This window comes from Pseudochaenichthys georgianus, chromosome 3, assembly GCF_902827115.2.
Source record: "Pseudochaenichthys georgianus chromosome 3, fPseGeo1.2, whole genome shotgun sequence".
Lineage (NCBI taxonomy): Eukaryota > Metazoa > Chordata > Actinopteri > Perciformes > Channichthyidae > Pseudochaenichthys > Pseudochaenichthys georgianus.
Genome location: NC_047505.1, coordinates 50630955 through 50657489, shown reverse-complemented (window position 1 = coordinate 50657489; position 26535 = coordinate 50630955). Strand labels below are relative to the sequence as shown.

Sequence of the window (26535 nt, the reverse complement as noted above, 5' to 3'; positions counted from 1 at the left end):
AGATGCTAACATCTTCGAGAACATTTGAAAACTCAACAGCAATATCTCTTCCCAGAAATCATGTCTTCCCTCTTTTTGTGATATGGTTTGACGGGTGTAGTTCGATAGAAAGAAAATAGTCCCTAATAACAACAAAGTCTGTTGATTACCTTGAAGTCATGGTTTCTTGGAGAAGGCAATGCTTTAGAGTTTTTCAGACATACTTATTTGGTGCTTTGAGCAACGCAAACCGAGTAATAATAATAATATGTTTATTTAGTATAGCACCTTAACAGAAATAACATTCCCAACGTGCTTCACAAGAAACAAATAAAGTAAAAAACAAGACCACAGAAACATGAATACAATAAAAACATGTGCCAGTTTGAAAGAGTCCAAAAAGGAACAGACAAAAGAACATCACAAACATATCAAGACACAACCATCTCGAGACATTATATTGGAGAGAAGACGGACATCTCTTTGGCAAACCATCTATTTTACAACCAGTCGGTGGAACAATTGGGTATTTTTGGATTTTGTCATGAACTATCCCTTTTAACACCATTCAATATACCGTACTTTTCGGACTATAAGCCGCGACTTTTCCCCCCATTTATTTTGTACAGCTAACGGCCACTAGGGAACCTCCTAAATCTATGGATTGTACAGGTAAAATTATCCACCTTTAACTCTATGGGCTCTAGGACCGGTCCGCGCCCGCCACCTCTAAGCGGCGGGCTCCAGCAGGAAAAGCTGGAGGCCGGAAAAGAGCGAGACAGGTAGCGCGCCAAAGTAAAAGTGGAACCGAGAGACAGAACGAGAGCAAGACAGACGGACAATGTAGCTGCTGCGGCTTATATGCAGGTGCGTTATAGTCCGAAAAGTACGGTATATAGATTGAATAGTGTCTAAATATGTACAGCTGGTGCATCTTGGTGCAATCAGTGAGGACAAGAAAAGGACTGAAACAGGTTTGAAGGCAACATGTATCCACATTCCTTCATTGCCACTGCTACTACTTTCTGGCATATCTGGTACACCTGTGTGTGTCTAGACGAACATACTTTTATGTAAATGTTTGAATTAAACGGTGGTTGGAACAACTCCTCGGGGAAAAAACAAATCTATCAAAGCCTGCGCCAAATCTGGCTTGTATCAGTTGGCAGTCATTAAAGGAAGGTAGACTCGGCGTAGTGGCACCAGATTGAAATCAGAAATCAGTCTCCCAGTGTCATGGCGGCCGTTTTACTGACGGGAAACGCAGACTGGAGGGTTGCAGATGGTAAAATGAAGTCTTCATTTATCATACAGTCATAAATCTGAAAATGCAGGCAGTTGCTTCTGGCGCTCGAAGACCATGTTGGTGCCAACTGCCAGGCAGAGATGCCGGCATCCTGGTGCCAGAGAGAGAGCCGGCTCTGTTTCTCTCTCTCTCTGCGAGGGATTCTTTAAGGTCAAGCCTGGAGAGATTTGTGTCTTGTTTGTGGCAAAGCCTAATAGTGTTAGCATTGATAACGTTAAGCTACATTTGCCATGTGGACAGGGGCATCTTCACATCCAGCCATCATCCCCAGTTAATTTCTCCACTAAAACATCTGTCTCCATTTACATTACCACTAATTAGTATTTGTTTGAACTACATTGTGTACCGCCATCCATTTAAAACACACAGAAACGGGGTTTAGATATTCAGCTGTTTGGCACCGCTGCTATTATTCCCCCTACTTTGTGTTGTCAGCGTGTTTGAATCTTTCAACATTTCCGCCGTGCTAAATGTGAAGTGGCAACACCCTAAAGGGCATGCCTTGCCTGGGGCGTTTTTCGGGGGGAAAAAATCAGAGGCAACTGCATGCACATTTTAAATCAGACTTTATACACCAAAGCAACCTTTTACAGGACGCCATCTGAAAGTAACATGGCATTTTCTCCCGATCAGACAACATATACGTGCCTCACACAAACATGAGCGCCCGGTGCACATGCTGAGAGATAACATAAAAGAACATGAAAGACATGAAAGCGAGCATTGATTGTCCCTGTTCGCTTCAACCCAGGAGGCAACACGCAGGCAAGCTGGTGGGTAGGCATTCCCTCTGCTGTGGCCACGATTGATAGGCGTGTGTGTGTGCGTGTGTGTGTGTGTGTGTGTGCTGACACCCTGTGTGCCATGGCCCCAGGCCCTCACACATCCACCCAATAGAAAGGGCAGCTCCTAGCGACGCTGGGCTCCCCCTCAGCCCCGCGGCTAGACATGACATTACCTCGGGCGGTGCCTCCACACAACCTCCCCCTTATATATCACAAACTGCAAAAATCACAAAGGGACCATGTGACTACACACACACACACACACACACACGCACACGCACACACACGATCTTTGACAGGAGCTCTGTTAATGGCTGACAACAGGCTTCCATTTTGTTTGGCTTAGAGAGCTTATACAATACATGGATGGACAGATAGGGGCTGAACAGAGGGATATGTTCTACATTTTAACTTCTACACACTCTTCATTGCCGTCTCATGTTTTCCATTAGATTGTCATGTTGGCTAATTAGAGAGCGGCAGCATGATTCACCTTGTTAATTAGGAGGACTTGCACACCACGAGCCTGGGGGGCTGTGGGGAAGAGGAGCCCAGCCTCAGAGCCTGCTAGTCGCCTGCTGCCTGTGAAGATTCCCCCTTCTCATCTACCTTTCACTTTTTTGATTTGGAAATGAATAAATCATTGAGATCGTCCTCTCACTCGGAGTGTGAATATCTGAGTTCTCATCTTCTCCTGGATGCAAATTAGACGTGATCAATAGAAGGTGACGAGCGGCGAATCTAAATGTGAAAAGAAAGAAGGGAGAGACAGTGAGAGAGAAGATTTGCTCGACGCAGCACGACAGCGTAAAACGAGACAAAGCGAGAGAACATTTAAAGTAGGAAATTTCCCCTTAGATAAGCAGTATTTTTAATGATCACCGCTCGCTCGGTGGAAAGCCGTCAGAATATGCTTAACACTGATTTCTGGCTTCTTCGTTAAACACTTTCACCATGGCAACATGTCTGAATAAATGTTATTATTTATAAAAATAATACTGACTCCAGCAGCTTACTTAGACACTTTCAATGTATCCACCTCTCCCCCCCTCTACACGCCCCCCCCCCCTCTACACGGTTTAATTCCTGCAAATAAGTTGCAGATGATGATGCCCACAGGGTCAGGATACTGACACCCACATAATGACCTTCGCTCCGGGGTCTGCTTCGGGCTCCGAATAATTGGTCCTTGGCCCTGGAAACACTTCTGACATCCCCAGCTTCAGAGGACATGCCTCTCTCTCAGCCAATACGATTAGCTCATGCGTGTATTTTGAATTCATCTCCATAGGTAAAATAATATAATCACAAACAGATTCGCTTGAATATTTAAGCAGCTGTATGTGTGTTGATGATGAAACAGAATTTCAAATAGTTTTTTGCATCTTTAATGCACATTTTCCTTCTTAACGGATATATCGTCTTCTGTTCAAGACGATGGCACAATAAATGCAAATCGTTTTTAGGCGTCGTGGCTGATAAATATAGTAAAGGTTATAAATGAAGGTGACAAAAGCCCTGAACAACTGAATACATACGTATGACTTTACTGTATATCTTTAATACCTATAAGGGCAATTAGACATGCGAGCTAGCGGCACAGCACGCACACATGAAACATGCTTAATATTAACAATTCACTACTCCATATTTTATCTTGAGGAACGCTGCCACATGTAATTATTGAGTTCTGTTGATGCTCTCTCCAGATTTAGCACAAAGACTCGCCTCCATTAGCAGGTCAGTGCTCAACTCGTCTCTTTGTAGTGTCTGAGTGCAGATGGAGAAGTGAAACCTGATTGGTTACTGCAAATGGCGCTTCAGCCTGCAGCGAACTAACTGCCAGGCACTTCACATGAAGAAAGGCCTCGAGATGCAGCTCCCAGATGTTCCCGTAATGTCGGCCATGTGGGCGTCAGGTGAATGAGATCCATGGATTACAGACATGCATAAAACACATTTGTTAAATGTCCGCACTCTCCTGTGAGGTAGAGGGAAGCGCACACAAAGGATGGTGCTTTGGGATAACGGCTTCTGGAATCGGTGTTGAAGTTGTGAAAAGAATATCCTGTCTTTCTTGATTTGAAGCCTCGGGAATTTAACCGATGAAACGTGTGTACACAGATTTGATGTTAATCCGCGCATACTAAGAAAGCAATCCATCTGATATTTGTAGGCATTTATAACCGATAGCAAACGTGCACAAATGATTTAGTTTTCTTGTGATTTGTGTCTAAGAGAAGGCGACTAAAATATGTGCACGCAACTCTGTAAGGATGCACGTATGCACAGCTACTGTCAACATGCTAACAGGCTTTCAATGACAATGCTAACATGCTAATGCTAAGCTTGCATGTTCACCTTCTTAGTTTAGCATGCGCACAATTGCTAATAAAACAAAACCTAAAGTACAGCTAAGGCGAAGGAAGGTTAGTCATAAACCAAACGATGTTATTGTACACATTGAAATGTTTTCTTAATCATGCCCTCTGTGGAAAGGTCAGCAATACACCAACGTGACATGACCAAATTACGATTCATCCTAATGGGAACATGATTGTCTTAAACTGCATGACAATCAATCTAATATTTCAATAGAACTGTAAATGTGAAGGCTCATAAGGGTGTATCCTCTTAGGACCGTGAATCCAGAATGTAATGGAACAGTTGTTGAGATATTACAGTAGGACCAGATGGAAGAGTTCACCCAAATGAAAACACATCTTAATGAGAACTTGAATGTGTAAAGCACCAACAGTTACTGCACTCACAACTGTAGATGGGATCTCATGGTACTCGAGGAAGGGGACCATGAAAAGCACATGCGGTTTACACTTCTGGGAACCGTGAATCCTTACAATTCATCCAACAGTTGTTGAGATACTTAAGACTGGACCAAAATAGTAGACACACCGAAAGACTAACATTACAATGCTGCTAGCATGACTTAAATTAATAAAATAGTTATCACTCGTACAAAAGTACTAGTTTTGGTTTGATTTAGTTCAATCAGGAGAGACGGTTTTGATGTAAGAACACATATTTATTGCAGAGATACACAAATGGATGTAATGGAGTTTTGGCGATTAGGCCCCGTTGTGCAGGAGTATCATTCGGGAGGGGGGAACCGATCCGATGAAACCCCCCGGGGTTTAGACCCTGGTGGTGTTCGGTCTGAAGGGGAGGGGCTTAGCTTGACCCTGGATCCAGAGGGACAGGAGGTGAAAAGTGGGGGAGGAGGGTTGCGTCGAGTCACCTGAAATGACAGCTGTCAGAGGGGGAGAGCAGACTTAAAAGGTTTGGCAGAGCGCTATGATAGGCTATTGGGAATAGAGCGAAGTGATTGGTTAAGCTGGAGAGTGACGCCCCCGATCACTTATTGAGAGGAGAGAGAGTAGTTACGTGGGAATAGTAAATGAAGAGTAAAGACGGTCTTCCTGGTTGACCTTACGCTGAGCTTCATATGAGATACTTAAGACGGGACCAAAGTAGTAAACACAGAAAGACTAACATTACAATGCTGCTAGCATGACTTAAAGTGGACCTATCATGCTATATTTTAATAATATATTGAAGGGCCATACCTATATAAAATGTCTGTTTGTTTTTTTTTTCAAAATACCAAACAGATCCTGCATTTTAGCCATGCCTCATTTCGCTCTATTTGCTCTATTCCAGCCCTGTTTTTGCAAAGGCTGAATCTGAGAAGTCTTCTTCGCTGCTTTTGTGGCAGACTACAGCGCCACTTACAGGCCTGGCATATGTACTACAGCGTCTCCAGCGCTTTCGAGCGGCAATGGCCGTGGCCCAACCCCCCATTCCCCTGATAGGTGGAGAGTTGGCCATATAGGCGGAGCTCCTCGTTTCTGACGTCAGACAAATTCAAATCTGGATCAGATCCGTTGCAGCCCCGTTTTTAGAGATTTGGGTATGGAGGAAAAGAGAGAGGGTTGTGTTTTCTGACACGTATTGACATGTCTAAAAGACATACAAAAGTGCATTTTGCATGATAGGTCCCCTTTAAATTAATAAAATAGTTGTCACTCGTACAAAAGTACTAGTTTCGGTTTGATTTATAGTTGTTAAAATGGTTGAAAACATAAAAAAATGTCTTTCTTCGGGGCTTATACATTTGTGTTATTCTACTAATGTCAATGTGAAGTCAACATGTGTTCAGCTCTCAGTGTATACATTGTGTTTTTTCATGTTAAATTGTATATATTACAATTATGCCATAAAGGTCGCAGTTCGGCTAGGACCTCCCACGATGGACTTACTTTACAGATAGTTACCGCAGATAAGATACCAGACATAGTTTTGACTGCCCCCTGACATTGATGCTGATTTATGGAGCTGTTAAGCTGCCGGTATCCAGTTGTTCTAAAACGGCCTGTGCTGCTCCTGTGGCTCTTAAATACCTGACAGCACCTTTCTAGGTTTCTGGTTGTAAATCAAGCCGCTGATTTGTATCTGTATCTTGTGAAAGAATGCCTGGCATGTCCTCCAAAGCTTTGTCTTACGCTGCTGACACTGAATATCATTATTATTGGAGCTAATTTAACACTGCGCTAATGTGTGTATAGTTTAGAGTCCACGCCGCAAAGTTAGTTTGGAGCTAATTGTTAATCGCTATGATGTTGTATGGATACAAATAGAATCAGCAGGGCATTGCTTTCATTTCACGTCGTTACATTCCAGCTATTGTTTTGTTACCGTTTGACTTTGGACTTCAGTTTCCTGCCTATTATTTTAGAAAACTCTAAAATGTTGTTAAGGGGAGTTTCTTATTAGCGGAACACACGTTTTAAACCTCAACATTGCAGTATATCATTTTGATTTAGTTGTGGAAAATCGAGATGGCTATTACTATCCAATATTAATAATAGATATATCGTGCAGCCGTATCAAACTCAGATCGGGGAACAGTCATACTGTAAAATAAAGACAGTTTTATTTCCGAAAATGAGAGGGTTTCTGGTTCCTGCATTCGTTAACATTTCAGTTTATGTACCAACACCATTTAATGCATTTAACTATTGTGTCTGTTTCATTGTGTTGCTCTGTTGGAGGAGCCTGTGAGCTAAGATGTGCATCGACATAACTGCACTGTAGCTATGCACGAATGACAATAACAGCCTTGAATGTCTACCATCACACCATGAAGGTGTGTCGAAATGCACAAAGGGGACTCTTCCATGCACTTACTACACCATCGAGTAGTTTGAATATGTTTCTACAAATTATTTGACATCATTTAGATGCAGCTTCATTCTTATATAATAAACACTTTCCATCGTGCTGTAGATCAACCTATCGGCTCGCAGTGCACAGGTTAGATCAGGGGTGTCCAAACTTTTTCCCCCGAGGGCCACATACAGAAAAACATACGAAGGGCTGGGCCACTCACTAGAGGTATGTCGCCTCATAGGTTCAGTTATAAGTTAGCAACATTAACCAAATGAAGGTAAATGATGCGTGTGAGTGTTCAGCCCATCCCTTAAAACAGAAGCCTCAGATTGATTGTCATAAGGAGGAATAGGAAATAGGAAATAGGAAGGTTGTATTTCAAGCTTTTTGGGTAAATAAGTAATTGGGCGTTTTCTTATCAACTCAGATATGTTAGAAAATGTTTCCAACTTTAATTAACTGAATTTATTTGAAAAGTGGTCTTACTTACACATGAATACCACGGTGTAATATATGTTTACAGATATATTTAAGAAGTACAATATAAGAGTTGCATTTGTGGGACATTATACTTTTAGAATTAGAGTTTTGATTGAAGCTAAATCCATCCACTGTTTTTTATTAAATGCACGCTTTCATACCAAAGCTCTTTAAGGGGGATAGTGGCATATGTTATGTCTATATACAACAGGCTCCCTGCTGGGCTGTTGGACCAGAGCGTTCTAAGGGGGGGGGGGGGGGGGGGAGCGTCCAACTAACAAAAAAACAGGTCTGGCTTTTGTGCGGTGGTCTTTGCAGGGCACATAGCTTCCTCCACAGCCCTGGAGCTGCTTGTGACGTCAAGCAGAGCGTGTTCTGCTCCACCAAGGACATCTGTCTGTAAGCGTCTGGGGGGCCGCGAGCAGACCCCCAGGCCGGGAGGCAGGAGGAAGGGAGGGAGGGAGGGAGGGAAGATGGAGAGAGAGAAAAGCCTTTGTTAAAAAACAGCAGAGAGCGGCAGGTTGGCCATCATGGCTCCTGCAGCTCCTTTTTCACTCGGAGCGTAACAAAACCGCTCTGAGGTCTTGCCGTCTTTCGGACATGTTTGCATCATAAGGGAACATACGTGTCTTTCTTCTGAGAAAACACTGTTATTTCTCACTTGGACGTTTCTAGCTAATATGTTAAAGGCATAAATGTTAAAGTTAGACTCATTTTAATCACTTAATTCTCATGCTTGTGTTCTTATTTTCCTGCTTGATTGATTTTGTTATTATATAAAACATGACCAGTAACACCACCTTTTAGTTTGTTAGCAACATATAAAGACACGTGCATACCAGCCATTTACACTGTTGATATATGTTGACACGATGCTTTCAAACAAGAGGTCTTACTCTTATTTTAAAGGCCCTGACACACCAAGCAGTCACCAGAGAACTCGCCTTCAGTGCGTGAGTAGCAATAACTCTCCTCACCAGCAGGTGGCGGTAGTGTGTATTCGCCATTAAAAAGAGGCAACAACCGGAAAACAGAGAAGAAGAACAGACCGTGATATAAACAAACAACAAATGGCATGTGCGTTCCATTTTCACTCTCGTCCATCGAAAACACGTTTCGTGCGGGACTGGAGCTATCAGCCATTGGAGTGTTGCTTGTGGAAGATATTCTCAAGCAACCGTTTCGCTTCTCACGCACTGATTCGCTAGCTGAACAGCCAATCGGAGTGATTTCTTTGTCCGACTGCCAGTGGCCGACGAAAGGCCAAATAAGGCGTGTCGTGACCGACGGTGCGGGACACACCAAATTGAGTTTGGGCGACAGGGCACGCTTCATCGTCCGACTAACGAAAAACGGCCGATTTCCGCCTGGTGTGTCAGGGCCTGAATATGAACTTGGAAGAATCTTCTGGGACATAACTCCATGACACAAGCTGTTAGATGAATACATGTAATCTGGTATCGAAGTTTTTTCAAGCATGTATTAACCCAATGTGGTTCTTATTCATCGCTCGAGATATTGTGTGTGTTAGGGAATTTAATATACGTTTTCTTCAAACATGGGAGATACCAGTCATTCTCAAAGGAGATCTTTAACTTCCTGCAGAGTGTGTGTGGAGAAGCTTAATCCAACAGAGTATTTTTAGCTGTAATCATATTTCCAGTGCAGATTAGGGGTAATTCTGAGAGCCATGATGAACACAGACCCTGATGTGATTAATATCAGATTAACATTCAGTGTTTGCACATCAAAGTGTTAACTGATACTCGCTCGTATCACAGCGCTCTGTTCAAAGTGTTTCCTCCGAAGTGTTCATATTTCCAGTTTCCCCATCATCAGGTGTTTGCATCAGGACTGCACGTCTTTCTAACAGAGCTGCAGATTGATTCTGTCGGGCATCTTGAAAATGTTCTACATCTCCTGACCTTTGCTAATAATTCGACTTTACAAGTTGGAGTTCCCAGCTTTGAAAGGGCACACAGGCGGACTGGAAGCACTGGTATTTAGGTGACTTTAGAACAGCAGATATTTATACGGTACCATTGATCGAACCTGGCAAATGTATTCAGTCTGCCAGACGGTTATTCCTCCACTCTGGGATGAATCTCTGTTTCGTGACCTTTGCCGTTTTCAGTGTTGATTGCGACTTACGGTGCATTGCCAACATATTAATCTAGAAGGGAGAGAGACATTCTTGAAATTGTAGTTCACAGATTGCAATTCCTTCTGAAATGACGACATAACTAAATCATTTTAATCATCATCATCATCATCTTTATTTAAAGAGACTCTTGGTCCATTATTACAAAACATACAACACTCAAATACAAACTAAAAAAAGGCAGCCATACCAATGTTTCCACAGAGGTGACTGGTATCGTACAGCACTGAGACACGGATTTGAAAGCAGCATAATGACAGAGTTATGAGAAACATTCAATCGACAGATGAATTTGTACATCAGACCTCTCAAAAGAGCATGGAACGTGTTGACTCGTGCATTACAGAACATTTCACTTGCACTGCACCACCTTGGTTTTCTAAGCAGTATACGCAAACAGTCATTATATGCAACCTGGAGCTTCCGGAGGCTCGCCTTCTTATACTTGACCCACAAGGGGGCAGTATAGAGAGGAGTGCAATACGCTCTAAAGAGGTTCACCTTAACCTTATCTGAACACCAAGAGAATTTTCCTAGCCAACATGTTGGCTTGTATATATAAGACACGCCGCTGTCTATACATGTCATCATCATCAGCCATTTCATCTGTGATGATGTGTCCCAGATACTTCGTGTTACAGCAAACAGACAGCACCTGTCCTGACAGATAGAATGTTGGAAAACAAAGGTTCTTATCCCCTTTTGCTCTACAGATCATTACAGCGCTCTTCTTAGCATTGTATTTAACGTCAAATTTGACTCCGTAATCAGAACAAACATTTAGCAACTGTTGAAAACCAGCACTGCTAGGAGAAACAATTGCCAGATCATCGGCATACATAAGATGGTTTACAATCACATGACCAATCACACACCCTGTTTTACAGACACTTAAATCATCCGATAGATCATTCATATAGATATTAAAAGGCTCGGTGAGAGGAGCCCCCCCTGGCGGACTCCATTACCAACACCAAATGGCGCCGAGACTGCATTCCCCCATTTGATCCGCATGCTCTGGTTGGCATACCAATAAGCCAGGATCCTAATTATACTGTTGGGGCACACCTCTTTCTCTCAATTTTAAAAACAGTTTATGATGGTTAACTCGGTCAAAAGCCTTCGAGGCATCAATGAAACCAATCAGAACAGTGGAATTCTGTCTTCTATATGTTTCTACCATTTCCTTCAAAGCATAGATGCATAGCTCAGTACCATGCTTAGCCTTGAAGCCAAACTGGTTATCTGAGGTACATAAATAAGAACATAGTCTATCCAACAAAATTCTTTCCAGGACTTTGGATAACACACTGGCCAGAGCAATTGGTCTATAGTTATCCAAGCTCCCTACCTTGCCCGCTTTGTCCTTAATGACAGGGACCAAGGTAACCGTCAACATGGAGTCTGGCAACATACCATGAGTCATGAGGCCGGTAAAACAAATGGCAAGAAGAACTGCAACCTTCGGGCTTGCCAGTTTAAGGTGCTCTGCAGTGATTCGGTCAGAGCCGCATGCTTTGTTATCAGCTAGCTGTTCAATTGCTCGATAAACCTCTTTAGCTGTGATTCCCACTGTGTCACTTTTCACAACACTACCAACTTTGTAGGGGTCACTTTTAACACAATTAAGTATAGTAGAGTAATGTTGCCTCCACATCTCAGCTATGTTATCGGCTCCAGATACTCCCTCTATGGTACACGGTAATGACGTACTGGCCCTGTTCAGAGCTCTCACCTCCTTCCAGAAGCCAGTCACATCATTATGAAGGAGCTTTTCAGCCAGTATTTAAGATGCAATACATGTGCAGTGGGACATAGAAACTGGCTTGCAGAGTTTGATGACATCCTTTTGTAGTGTAGTGCCGTTCACCAAACGACTGATGTGGTGTGAGTGGCCGATTGGTGGATACTGGCCGTAGAGTGAATACAATGGAGCTACATAACGTTCATCTTAAGATGCTAACATCTTCGAGAACATTTGAAAACTCAACAGCAATATCTCTTCCCAGAAATCATGTCTTCCCTCTTTTTGTGATATGGTTTGACGGGTGTAGTTCGATAGAAAGAAAATAGTCCCTAATAACAACAAAGTCTGTTGATTACCTTGAAGTCATGGTTTCTTGGAGAAGGCAATGCTTTAGAGTTTTTCAGACATACTTATTTGGTGCTTTGAGCAACGCAAACCGAGTAATAATAATAATATGTTTATTTAGTATAGCACCTTAACAGAAATAACATTCCCAACGTGCTTCACAAGAAACAAATAAAGTAAAAAACAAGACCACAGAAACATGAATACAATAAAAACATGTGCCAGTTTGAAAGAGTCCAAAAAGGAACAGACAAAAGAACATCACAAACATATCAAGACACAACCATCTCGAGACATTATATTGGAGAGAAGACGGACATCTCTTTGGCAAACCATCTATTTTACAACCAGTCGGTGGAACAATTGGGTATTTTTGGATTTTGTCATGAACTATCCCTTTTAACACCATTCAATATACCGTACTTTTCGGACTATAAGCCGCGACTTTTCCCCCCATTTATTTTGTACAGCTAACGGCCACTAGGGAACCTCCTAAATCTATGGATTGTACAGGTAAAATTATCCACCTTTAACTCTATGGGCTCTAGGACCGGTCCGCGCCCGCCACCTCTAAGCGGCGGGCTCCAGCAGGAAAAGCTGGAGGCCGGAAAAGAGCGAGACAGGTAGCGCGCCAAAGTAAAAGTGGAACCGAGAGACAGAACGAGAGCAAGACAGACGGACAATGTAGCTGCTGCGGCTTATATGCAGGTGCGCTTTATAGTCCGAAAAGTACGGTATATAGATTGAATAGTGTCTAAATATGTACAGCTGGTGCATCTTGGTGCAATCAGTGAGGACAAGAAAAGGACTGAAACAGGTTTGAAGGCAACATGTATCCACATTCCTTCATTGCCACTGCTACTACTTTCTGGCATATCTGGTACACCTGTGTGTGTCTAGACGAACATACTTTTATGTAAATGTTTGAATTAAACGGTGGTTGGAACAACTCCTCGGGGAAAAAACAAATCTATCAAAGCCTGCGCCAAATCTGGCTTGTATCAGTTGGCAGTCATTAAAGGAAGGTAGACTCGGCGTAGTGGCACCAGATTGAAATCAGAAATCAGTCTCCCAGTGTCATGGCGGCCGTTTTACTGACGGGAAACGCAGACTGGAGGGTTGCAGATGGTAAAATGAAGTCTTCATTTATCATACAGTCATAAATCTGAAAATGCAGGCAGTTGCTTCTGGCGCTCGAAGACCATGTTGGTGCCAACTGCCAGGCAGAGATGCCGGCATCCTGGTGCCATCAGAGAGAGAGCCGGCTCTGTTTCTCTCTCTCTCTGCGAGGGATTCTTTAAGGTCAAGCCTGGAGAGATTTGTGTCTTGTTTGTGGCAAAGCCTAATAGTGTTAGCATTGATAACGTTAAGCTACATTTGCCATGTGGACAGGGGCATCTTCACATCCAGCCATCATCCCCAGTTAATTTCTCCACTAAAACATCTGTCTCCATTTACATTACCACTAATTAGTATTTGTTTGAACTACATTGTGTACCGCCATCCATTTTAAAACACACAGAAACGGGGTTTAGATATTCAGCTGTTTGGCACCGCTGCTATTATTCCCCCTACTTTGTGTTGTCAGCGTGTTTGAATCTTTCAACATTTCCGCCGTGCTAAATGTGAAGTGGCAACACCCTAAAGGGCATGCCTTGCCTGGGGCGTTTTTCGGGGGGAAAAAATCAGAGGCAACTGCATGCACATTTTAAATCAGACTTTATACACCAAAGCAACCTTTTACAGGACGCCATCTGAAAGTAACATGGCATTTTCTCCCGATCAGACAACATATACGTGCCTCACACAAACATGAGCGCCCGGTGCACATGCTGAGAGATAACATAAAAGAACATGAAAGACATGAAAGCGAGCATTGATTGTCCCTGTTCGCTTCAACCCAGGAGGCAACATGCAGGCAAGCTGGTGGGTAGGCATTCCCTCTGCTGTGGCCACGATTGATAGGCGTGTGTGTGTGCGTGTGTGTGTGTGTGTGTGTGCTGACACCCTGTGTGCCATGGCCCCAGGCCCTCACACATCCACCCAATAGAAAGGGCAGCTCCTAGCGACGCTGGGCTCCCCCTCAGCCCCGCGGCTAGACATGACATTACCTCGGGCGGTGCCTCCACACAACCTCCCCCTTATATATCACAAACTGCAAAAATCACAAAGGGACCATGTGACTACACACACACACACACACACACACGCACACGCACACACACGATCTTTGACAGGAGCTCTGTTAATGGCTGACAACAGGCTTCCATTTTGTTTGGCTTAGAGAGCTTATACAATACATGGATGGACAGATAGGGGCTGAACAGAGGGATATGTTCTACATTTTAACTTCTACACACTCTTCATTGCCGTCTCATGTTCACCAGGTCTTGTGGCGCTCTCAAACGTGACAGCTACGGTGGCAAATTCTCTTAAAAGCAGAAATTGTTGATATTTACTTGTCAGTCGTCTGGCTTTCTAAAGACAGAGGAAGAAAGTATTGTCTCTGAGGTTTGGACCATCCAGTAAAAAGTGAGATCAGGGCAGAGGAAGGAACACATCACAAACATATCAAGTAGACACAACCATCCAGAGCAGGGCTGTCAAACTCAATTTCACCGCGGGCCACATCAGCATTATGGTTGCACTTAAAGGGCCGGTTGTAACTTGAAGACTATATAAAAATGCATACATAAATATGTTATATATATATAAAATAATGTTATTGCCTCTGCATTGGATTATTATCAGACAGGGTAATAACTTCATAATTAACTACGTCTGAAAGCAGAAGTCGAGGGAAACTAATTGCAAGTCTCTTCAGTGAGAACGTCACAAAATGATTTCAAAAGAAAAAAAGTGAAATCTTGAAATAAAAGTCTAATTCTGAGAAGTCAAATGAGAGATGCATTGTGGGACATGTAGTTTGTGTGCTTCTGTAAATCAGCCGTTCTTTGCAAGCTCTTGTGGGGCCGCATAAAATGAAGTCGCGGGCCGGATTTGGCCCCCGGGCCTTAAGTTTGACACCCCTGATCTAGAGACATTACATTGGAGAGAAGACGGACATCTCTTTGGCAACACACCATCTCTTTGACTACTTGTCGGTGGAACAATTGGATTGAACCAACAGTTATTATCTCCAGCGGGCATTCGGACGTTTCCATCGGTGTCTTTATCTGCAGCTCATCTTGAATCTACTGTTCACCGCAGCCTAATGTATGTTGTGCTCAGTTCTGACTGTATGCTCAAGGAGAGATTCACAATTATGAAAATGTAACTTTTTACATTGACTGTTTTATGTCATTAATGGCTTATTAACTGCTTCAGCAGCAAAAGGCTAAAGACAGTCCTGTTGTAATGGTTTCATTTCAACCGGAGTATCTCAGATTAATTCAATTTATGGAATGATCCACTAAAGGTAGGGCAGGATACGATTCAACCCCTTTTCAGTTTGGGAGCGGTGAGGAAGACACACCTGGGCGACTTGTATAGACTTTGGTGTGAATGTTTGGTATCTGCAGACTTTGGCATTGTACTCTTTAAAGCCACCACAAATTAAAGATGTGTATAATAATCAAGGGTTTTAGATATTGGTGCAACACGACAACCCATTTAGTGAAGTTGATATCATGTTCTAACGTTCGCCTTGTCTCCACCAGATGCAACAGCAGGAACTGGCTCAGGTGAGGCAGCGAGAGGCTAACCTTACAGCGCTAGCCGCCATCGGACCCCGAAAAAAACGTAAAATGGATTCACCGGGGGCCACACCATCAGGGACCGAGGTAAGAACGGCACTCACTTAAAGGTCCCCGACTATACTGTTTTTCATCAATATATTACAGGTCTCAGATATATACAGAGCCTGTCTCTGATTGGCTGAAACACCAAACAGACCATTGCAGCATTACCCATAATCCCCTCTGTTTCAGCCCTGCTTCCAAAGTGCTGATTCTCCGTCTGTTACTTTAGATGAAAGTAAGGAGCCCCTCCCCACGCCCCTCTGAGAGACATTTGGTTACAAAGAACTCAATGGTGCTCTAGAGGAGGTTCAGGTGATAAGGGGGGGGGGGGGGGGGGGGGGGTTACCTTGGGGCTGATTGGCTAATGGTTACTCAAGAAACAACATCGTTATGACATCACAAAGTGGCCAAAATCTGATCAGCTCATTTTCAGACAGGTTTTTATAGAAATGGATCAAAAAGAGAGAGAATCTTTGTTCCTGAGACTTTCAGAGTCTCTTTCCACAGAGGGGACACATGTTGATGTAGAAGAGACATGAAGAAGAGGGGACACATGTTGATGTAGAAGAGACATGGAGAAGAGGGGACACATGTTGATGTAGAAGAGACATGAAGAAGAGGGGACACATGGTGATGTAGAAGAGACATGAAGAAGAGGGGACACATGTTGATGTAGAAGAGACATGAAGAAGAGGGGACACATGTTGATGTAGAAGAGACATGGAGAAGAGGGGACACATGTTGATGTAGAAGAGACATGAAGAAGAGGGGACACATGTTGATGTAGAAGAGACATGAAGAAGAGGGGACACATGGTGATGTAGAAGAGACATGAAGAAGAGGGGACACATGTTGATGTAGAAGAGACATGAAGAAGAGGGGACACATGTTGATGTAGAAGAGACATGGAGAAGAGGGGACACATGTTGATGTAGAAGAGACATGGAGAAGAGGGGACACATGTTGATGTAGAAGAGACGTGAAGAAGAGGGGACACGTGTTGATGTAGAAGAGACATGAAGAAGAGGGGACACATGTTGATGTAGAAGAGACATGAAGAAGAGGGGACACATGTTGATGTAGAAGAGACATGAAGAAGAGGGGACACATGTTGATGTAGAAGAGACATGAAGAAGAGGGGACACATGTTGATGTAGAAGAGACATGAAGAAGAGGGGACACATGTTGATGTAGAAGAGACATGAAGAAGAGGGGACACATGTTGATGTAGAAGAGACATGAAGAAGAGGGGACACATGGTGATGTAGAAGAGACATGAAGAAGAGGGGACACATGTTGATGTAGAAGAGACATGGAGAAGAGGGGACACATGTTGATGTAGAAGAGACATGGAGAAGAGGGGACACATGTTGATGTAGAAGAGACATGAAGAAGAGGGGACACATGTTGATGTAGAAGAGACATGAAGAAGAGGGGACACATGTTGATGTAGAAGAGACATGAAGAAGAGGGGACACATGTTGATGTAGAAGAGACATGAAGAAGAGAGGACACATGTTGATGTAGAAGAGACGTGAAGAAGAGGGGACACGTGTTGATGTAGAAGAGACATGAAGAAGAGGGGACACATGTTGATGTAGAAGAGACATGAAGAAGAGGGGACACATGTTGATGTAGAAGAGACATGAAGAAGAGGGGACACATGTTGATGTAGAAGAGACATGAAGAAGAGGGGACACATGTTGATGTAGAAGAGACATGAAGAAGAGGGGACACATGTTGATGTAGAAGAGACATGAAGAAGAGGGGACACATGGTGATGTAGAAGAGACATGAAGAAGAGGGGACACATGTTGATGTAGAAGAGACACGAAGAACAGGACCTTTATGGCTATATATTTCTGGCAAAATCCAGTTTTATTTCCACCATTATCTTTTGCAGAAGTCTTTCTTTGTATTCTGTGAGGACGACATATTGGCCTCACTCTCTTCCTCCGCCTCGTCCCTCTAACTGCCTTCTGCTGATACTAGAACAACAAACGCATCCCACCAACCGGGCTTTCTGCTAAAAAAGATAATCTTACATAACGTATTTATCAGTTTAGATTTTCTTCCAGCAAACTTGTTTTCTGTGGACGGCTTTCAATGGTAATTCACGGCCAGGTCACCCCTAACTGGAGTAAGTTAAAAAACGGAGGGTTGCTAGATATGCAAAAAAAAGATGAGTCAGAGTATCCATCTCTAAGATAGTGAATAGGAACCCATCACTGCAGGTGAGGCAGCCGTATTAAAACCCAACTGCTGGAAGGTATACGGTTGTTAAGCCTCCTAAGTACGAGGCTTTTTGTTTTTTGAATCTGATGTGTCGTCTTGTGTCGACTTTATTTTGCACAGAATCCTCTTCGCCTCACGTGTCTGAAGGTCACGGTTTCTCGGAGACTTCCTGACATTATTAACCAGGAAGTGCTTTGACCGACTTCCACCTAGGACACACATAATCGACCAACCGTTAGAGGTTGGGCAGGTTTTCTGCTTTGTGTCCAGTTGAACCCCCATGTGTTCCCCGACAGCATCCCGCCTTCTCTTCCATGTTGCCCGTTTTATTTATCAACCTATGAGCTATCGTCATGAATTCTTTACGCTTCAGCAGAACATCTCAATTATCATCATGTGCATTTTAATAACCAAGTAAGTATTACAGTTATTCTTTAACGCGCATCTTAACATCTCCAGCTCTGAGCTGAATGCAGAGGTTATTGGTTCAGATATTATATACATTAATAAATACAGAATATTATTATATTACTAAACAGTCTGTCTCCAATGTATCTTCTCCAACTCCTGTTAGACTAACACGTGGGTCTTCTGGTGGACCACCAATTGGCTTGGCTTTAAATTATATATTATTTGCCTTTTACATTTTTTATTGAGCAGTAAAAAAAAAAACAGGCTTAAAATATCGAGTTGAAAACAGAACTTAGGCGCCTAATTCCTTCATGTTATGCAACGTATGTGACATGAAGTCAGGACGTCAGAATACATAAGAAGACACGGAGAGTGTCCCTGGGGGGGTTTGACCTTAACCCCTCCAAAGGGTTTCTCTTTGGCGGGGTATTCAGATGTCATGTCGGAAAATTGACAGTTTGACATGTTGTTGGCTCTCAGTCTCCTGATAATATAGAGACGGGTTTTTGTTGATTTAACAAACGCAGCCTCTACTCTAGGGTCTATGTTATGTTGAAGGGGCTGATGTTCAGGTTCATATCAGTATGTAGTGTCTCTACTTTAAAGAGTCCTCTCCTGCTGATGTTCAGGTTCATATCAGTATGTAGTGTCTCTACTTTAAAGAGTCCTCTCCTGCTGATGTTCAGGTGTATATCAGTATGTAGGGTCTCTACTTTAAAGAGTCCTCTCCTGCTGATGTTCAGGTGTATATCAGTATGTAGCGTCTCTACTTTAAAGAGTCCTCTCCTGCTGATGTTCAGGTGTATATCAGTATGTAGTGTCTCTACTTTAAAGAGTCCTCTCCTGCTGATGTTCAGGTGTATATCAGTATGTAGTGTCTCTACTTTAAAGAGTCCTCTCCTGCTGATGTTCAGGTGTATATCAGTATGTAGTGTCTCTACTTTAAAGAGTCCTCTCCTGCTGATGTTCAGGTGTATATCAGTATGTAGTGTCTCTACTTTAAAGAGTCCTCTCCTGCTGATGTTCAGGTGTATATCAGTATGTAGTGTCTCTACATGTCTCCATGCTTTAAAGTCACAAAGCTCTTTATTCTTCTCATACTGCCTGAGCTGCAGCACCTATTTTCACCCTCTGTCTGAAACCAGAGCCCAGTCTGCTCTGATTGGTTAGCTGGCCGGCTCTGTTGTGATTGGTCAACCGCTTAGAGATGCCCCGCCCCTTAGCCTATCACGTACAATGTTGCGGATCGCTAGCCTATACAGGGGGTCCGCGGGGTCTTAAAAAGTATTAAAAGTTGATAAATCAATTTAGCGGAAATGAAGGCTATTAAAAAGTATTAAACGGCATTTCCCAAGGTATTACATTTTGTAGCTTGTTTCCAATAAGTATATAAATGGTCCAAAGAGGTTGTGTTCTACAGTCTGCCTGAATGTACTCATGGCGTAGGTGTGTAGTGTGATTCTGTGGAGTTTATTGATGGCATCCCGTTGGATCTGACGTCATCTGAACAGGACATCGCACGCTCACTGCTTGATAGCGCGATACGCCGGTTGTTAAACAGCATCGTTATGGGGAAATGCAAGTCTGCGTCCAAATGGTTGAAAGATAGAGGAAGGACAATCCATACTGTATATAGTCAATGTGAGGTAAAGTGTGTCGCCAAGGTAACCGGTTAGAACTCCAAGTGGCGATGAGGTCTTAAAATGAAGGGAAAGGGTCTTAAAAGGTTTTACATGTGACTTCAGGACTCCTGCAGATACCCTGCTATAGAAGCGCTAATGTTCCGTAGTGATGCCACCATTTTAAAAAGGACCCCTTTAAACCAGCCACTCCCAACAATCTGCAAATACAAACAGAGAAGAAGACACACTTACTAGACCGTAAACATGTCGTCCCCCATGTGGACATTTTTTACAGTTTCAAAGGACGACAATTACACCGTTTTTTGTGTACTTTTCTATAGAAAATCCGTATAGATTTGAAGAGTCAGAACTTGGTTAGATTGTGTTGATCGAAGCGATGGCATATCAAATCATCCATCTACGTCTTAGCCTCTCTTACTCTCAAATCTGCAGGCTATTAAAATACAGAAATGTGTAATCCTCAGTTAGCATAGAGGAGCAGTACATTATCAGTTATACGTATCTGTACATTGAGTATAGGAGAAGCAGCATGACGGATCAGCAGAGACATAAAATAGTGGGTAAAAGTCAATGAGGTGGAATTGCAAGGATAATAAGCCCCAGCGTGTGACGGGGTGAACGGATGGTCATTGGGTTACTACCACGCTGCATTAAAACATGTCACCGTCCACATGAGCAAGTATTTCAATGTATTACAGCACCTCAGATGAGATGAGGCAGATGCTTTCATCGTATTACATATTTATGCGTCTGTGTTTATATTTAGCTGAGACAGATCACCGATAGGATGTAGGATTCAGCTGCCGTTTGGCGTCTTAAGATCACGGATGGGTTGGCGGCAAAGTGTGCAACCTTATAAACTATTGTTCTAATGTTTAATCATTTTAAACGGGGTTGAAGATGAGCATATGTCCGCCTCTCTTCCCTTTAATGTTGAGTCATTGTGTTCCTAAGACATCACCTTCATGTTTAACCTGTTAGATATAACGCCTGGAAATCTGACTAGTTACCAACTCACGTCTGCTAATGAAGATGCTAGGAAGTATCTGCCGCGTGGTGACATACTCCCATGTGACTTGCCTAGTCTGCTCCTAATTAAGCTGCTATTACAAAGTCTCCTGTTTGAGGAGAAGCAGCGACTTGAGGATCATGTTTCTTAGTCGTACATGAAGTACCGTACTTTTCGGACTATAAAGCGCGCCTGCATATACGCCGCAGCAGCTGAAGTGTCCGTCTGTCTTGCTCTCGTTCTGTCTCTCGGTTTTACTTTGGCGCGCTACCTGTCTCACTCTTTTCCGGCTGTTCCTGCTGGAGGCCGCCCCTTAGAGGTGGCGGGCGCGGACCGGTCATAGAGCCCATAGTGTTAAAGGTGGTTAATTTTACCTGTAAAATCCATAGATCTAGGAGGTTCCCTAGTGGCCGTTAGCTGTACAAAAAAAAAATGGGGGAAAAAGTCGCGGCTTATAGTCTGAAAAGTACGGTAGTCATGCACAGTTTCCGTACCAAGTTGCATTTTCCTCGAGGCGCGAGTAGAAAACATTCAAATCCCACATATTCATCTGTAAATATGTAAAATAAGTCTGAATTTTGAATGTCAATTGGTCATTTAAAAAACCTGCTTATCGAGTGGCTTCTTCACATCCTTGGCTTAGCAGCAATGTGCAGCAGGGGAGCATAGTAATGCACCCGGTGAAAAGGCATAAATAACAAAATAAAAGCATTACTTCTGGTCCTTGACTGCAGAGCCAACCTCTTTCACAATGTTTTACCCTGATGGGCATTAGCCCGCGACCTTCTGCTGCATGACAACAAAGCTGCTTTCTCAAACTCCTCTCCCAAACGCAGTTACACAACGTAAACATGAATACACATTATCTTCTATCCTCTGTGTTTCAACGTCCCGTTTGTGTTTAATTAGAGAGGCATAACGAAGCGACTTCAGCGCGCCGCCTCCTCTGGAGTGATTGCGGAGGGGGCGGAGGAGGAATCTTAACTTATTTTCACTTCGTTTTCACCTCCTCGCATTTCTTCATTTCACATGGGCTGGAAGCGCCCGCGGCCTTCTCTTTGCCTCCTCCAGAGCAAAGTGAATGTGACTTTTCTAAGGGGGTCACAGGATGCCTGCAGGCCTGTGGGTGTTTCTGGACTGTTGCCTGCTCTTAGCTTCACTGAGGGGCTTGTCATAGATTTCATCTCCACAGAAATGAGCCGGGGGGCCGTGGCCAGGAGCGCAAGCAGCAGCCGACGTTATGAAGGGCCCATGCTGATTATTTCCCTCTGACATCGCATCCTGAGCTTTCCGCATTACTCCCAGACAAAGGCAGCCCTTCAGTGCTGTGCCAGAGCTCAAATTAGGAGGCAGATAATGGCCTTGTTGAGATCCCGCTCTGCTCACCGAGAGGCACAAATCCTCCTCTTCGATATTCCTTTCCTTCCTGCTTCTTCGTCTCCTCACCACCTTTTTTTTACCACCGTGTTTTCGGACTGTGACGGAATTCAGGCGACACAATTTCCCTCCGTTCCCTGCAACCCGACCCCCAGCCCCCATTCTCCCACCTTTAATTTGATGGTGGCTTGGCCGGGCTCGGGCTCTGTGGCCACGGGCGGTGAAACTGATAGCCAGGCAAGACTGGGGAGTCTGTCTGCAGCCTGATCTAGTCTGCAGGAGGGAACAAAGGGGCCTCACAGGGCTCCGCAGGGTGGATTAGTTCTGAGGAGCCAATGGCTGGGGCTGCTGGCTGGCTCTCGAGAAGAGGGCCTGCTGTGGCCCCAGCGGTGGGTCACTGAACACACACACACACACACACACACACACGCCCAAACCCTCCAATCAGCACACACAGGCTTTTGAAGTCCGGCACACACAAGTCAAGGGTGAGCTACCTTGAAGAGGGTGGTGGGAGGAAGGAGGGAGGAAATGTGACGAATGCCCTCAGAACATTAGCTTAAAGACGGGGACACTAATGCTGCGGTGGCTTATTAAAAAGTGTTGAGCTATTGGAAATGGATATCTTAATCTGGAGGTCATGTTCGTCGGGGAAACTTGTGTGGAAAATGTACAACATCAAATGTGTATCAGTGCTAGAAGCTCTGAGGATGTATTTTGCAGCCAACGGTAGGTAACAGCTTGTCGGTACATATCCAGCGACATGCTCCTCGATAGCCGCATGCATATTGAACAGGGAAGAGATACACATGGATTTAAATGCATCGTGCTTAGAAGAGTCCGTCTAAGAGTCCTTCACACCCTTTATATTCTGTCCGCTCACGTGTTAAACATCATTTCAACACTTTACTGTTTCATTTCCCCTCATCGATTACTTATGATCTCTTCTCATTCGGTGCATCTCGTGTTCACCGCGTGTCACTCCTGCGGTACATCTAAGGTTAGCATTAAAGCCTCCACGCACCGTGTCCCGCGGTGTTGAACACGCCGAGAGCTTTGAAACATCCTCGACACGTTACGAGCTCAGAGTTATCATCCCGGCACTCGGGCCATTTATCACATCAAAGCAAGGGCTTTGTTGGTTGACGTAAAAGCAACAATATCTGCTAAATTGCCCCAGTTGGCACCGGCACGCTGCCTTCCCCCCGTATCGTCCTCCGCCAGCGAGGGACAAAGGTAGGCGAGCGATTTAATATAATAGTGAGCACAGTCTACTTTTCCATTTGAATTCATTTCACCTTCTTTCTTTGAGGCTGTAGATCAGAAAGAAGGAGTGAGAGGCGATGGGGAGAGAGGGGGGAAAGCACAAGGAAAACTGATGCCCTTTCCTCCAGCTAAATTAACAGGAATCACGTGGAAAACAATCTGAGTCTCCAATGAAGGAAGGGGGGGGGGGGGACCATTAAAATTAGCCCCGAGCTATGGACTGCACCCAATATCACTAAAGCTGCACTCACTACAGATGTGGAGGCTGGCTTACAGGCAAACTATGCTCTGTTCTATAGCTACAATTAAAATCAACCTCGCTGCCAAAAAATAGGAGGGGGAAAGAGGGGGTAGAAAGGCAGACATGGAACATCAAAGACAGATTGAAATGTGTAGTCAGTAATAAGAGTGGTCTCCACGCCCCGAGGTTCTCCACGGTCCCCTTGTTAATGAGAAATTTTGACCTCTGGTTTGTAAGTTAAACTTGTAATCTCGGTTAATGAAGTAAATCAATCCCAACTCGGGAGTGTTCAGTGTCTCTCCCTTTGCCTTCTCCCCCGCCAACCTCCCCTCTGTCCTTCTTCTCGGGTGCTTTTCTTCTTCTGCTCCTGCGTCCCCTCCCAGTGTGCCGCCTGGGAGTAAAAAAAAAACAAAAAAAAACGGCCAGGTCTTCAACCAGACAAACAGGAAGCTGGCGGAGCACGGAGGGTTCCTGAGCTGCAGGGGGGGGCGGCAGGACGAGGAGGACGAGGACCAACCAGGCTGTTTGGTTAAGAAGCACACTGGCCGAGTGAATATAGTGGAAGGGACAGCGTGGAGGAAATATCTCGCTCCTCCTCCTCTTCCTTTCCTCTCTGCCCACAATCTGCTGGCGATAGTGTTTGGTTAAGAGAGTCCTGCCTGCTTGTTGGTACAGTAGGAGTTTACAGTATGCCTCTTTCTTTACGACCACAACATCCCTCCTTCCTACTTTCTTCTGGCTCCTCTACACAAAATAGGGCTGCACTATTAATCAACATTATATCGAAACTGCAATATGGACTTTTAGAATCCCAGGAAGAAAGATAGATGGATAGATAGACAGTAGAGACGCTACATACTGATATACACCTGAACATCAGCAGAAGAGGACTCTTTAAAGTAGAGACACTACATACTGATATACACCTGAACATCAGCAGGAGAGGACTCTTTAAAGTAGAGACACTACATACTGATATACACCTGAACATCAGCAGGAGAGGACTCTTTAAAGTAGAGACACTACATACTGATATACACCTGAACATCAGCAGGAGAGGACTCTTTAAAGTAGAGACACTACATACTGATATACACCTGAACATCAGCAGGAGAGGACTCTTTAAAGTAGAGACACTACATACTGATATACACCTGAACATCAGCAGGAGAGGACTCTTTAAAGTAGAGACACTACATACTGATATACACCTGAACATCAGCAGGAGAGGACTCTTTAAAGTAGAGACACTACATACTGATACACACCTGAACATCAGCAGGAGAGGACTCTTTAAAGTAGAGACACTACATACTGATATACACCTGAACATCAGCAGGAGAGGACTCTTTAAAGTAGAGACACTACATACTGATATACACCTGAACATCAGCAGGAGAGGACTCTTTAAAGTAGAGACACTACATACTGATATACACCTGAATATCAGCAGGAGAGGACTCTTTAAAGACACTACATACTGATATACACCTCAACATCAGCAGGAGAGGACTCTTTAAAGTAGAGACACTACATACTGATATACACCTGAACATCAGCAGGAGAGGACTCTTTAAAGTAGAGACACTACATACTGATATACACCTGAACATCAGCTGGAGAGGACTCTTTAAAGGAGAGACACTACATACTGATATACACCTGAACATCAGCAGGAGAGGACCCTTTAAAGTAGAGACACTACATACTGATATACACCTGAACATCAGCAGGAGAGGACTCTTTAAAGTAGAGACACTACATACTGATATACACCTGAACATCAGCAGGAGAGGACTCTTTAAAGTAGAGACACTACATACTGATATACACCTGAACATCAGCAGGAGAGGACTCTTTAAAGTAGAGACACTACATACTGATACACACCTGAACATCAGCAGGAGAGGACTCTTTAAAGTAGAGACACTACATACTGATATACACCTGAACATCAGCAGGAGAGGACTCTTTAAAGTAGAGACACTACATACTGATATACACCTGAACATCAGCAGGAGAGGACTCTTTAAAGTAGAGACACTACATACTGATATACACCTGAACATCAGCAGGAGAGGACTCTTTAAAGTAGAGACACTACATACTGATATACACCTGAACATCAGCAGGAGAGGACTCTTTAAAGTAGAGACACTACATACTGATATACACCTGAACATCAGCAGGAGAGGACTCTTTAAAGTAGAGACACTACATACTGATATACACCTGAACATCAGCTGGAGAGGACTCTTTAAAGTAGAGACACTACATACTGATATACACCTGAACATCAGCAGGAGAGGACTCTTTAAAGTAGAGACACTACATACTGATATACACCTGAACATCAGCAGGAGAGGACTCTTTAAAGTAGAGACACTACATACTGATATACACCTGAACATCAGCAGGAGAGGACTCTTTAAAGTAGAGACACTACATACTGATATACACCTGAACATCAGCAGGAGAGGACTCTTTAAAGTAGAGACACTACATACTGATATACACCTGAACATCAGCAGGAGAGGACTCTTTAACAAAACAGATGTTTCCTACAAAGCTTCTTTAAAAATCACACCTTGATAATGTTTTAATGATAATTGCAATATCAGTT

General features: G+C 43.7%; 1 protein-coding gene across 1 annotated transcript in view; it reads left to right on the top strand.

Moving 5' to 3' along the window:
• Window positions 1-26535, top strand: part of LOC117443693 (transcription initiation factor TFIID subunit 4) — a 151691-nt gene that overhangs the window by 97608 nt on the left and 27548 nt on the right. Inside the window, 1 exon segment of the mRNA XM_071201677.1 lies at window positions 15650-15772. Coding sequence (XP_071057778.1) covers window positions 15650-15772 — 123 coding nt within the window.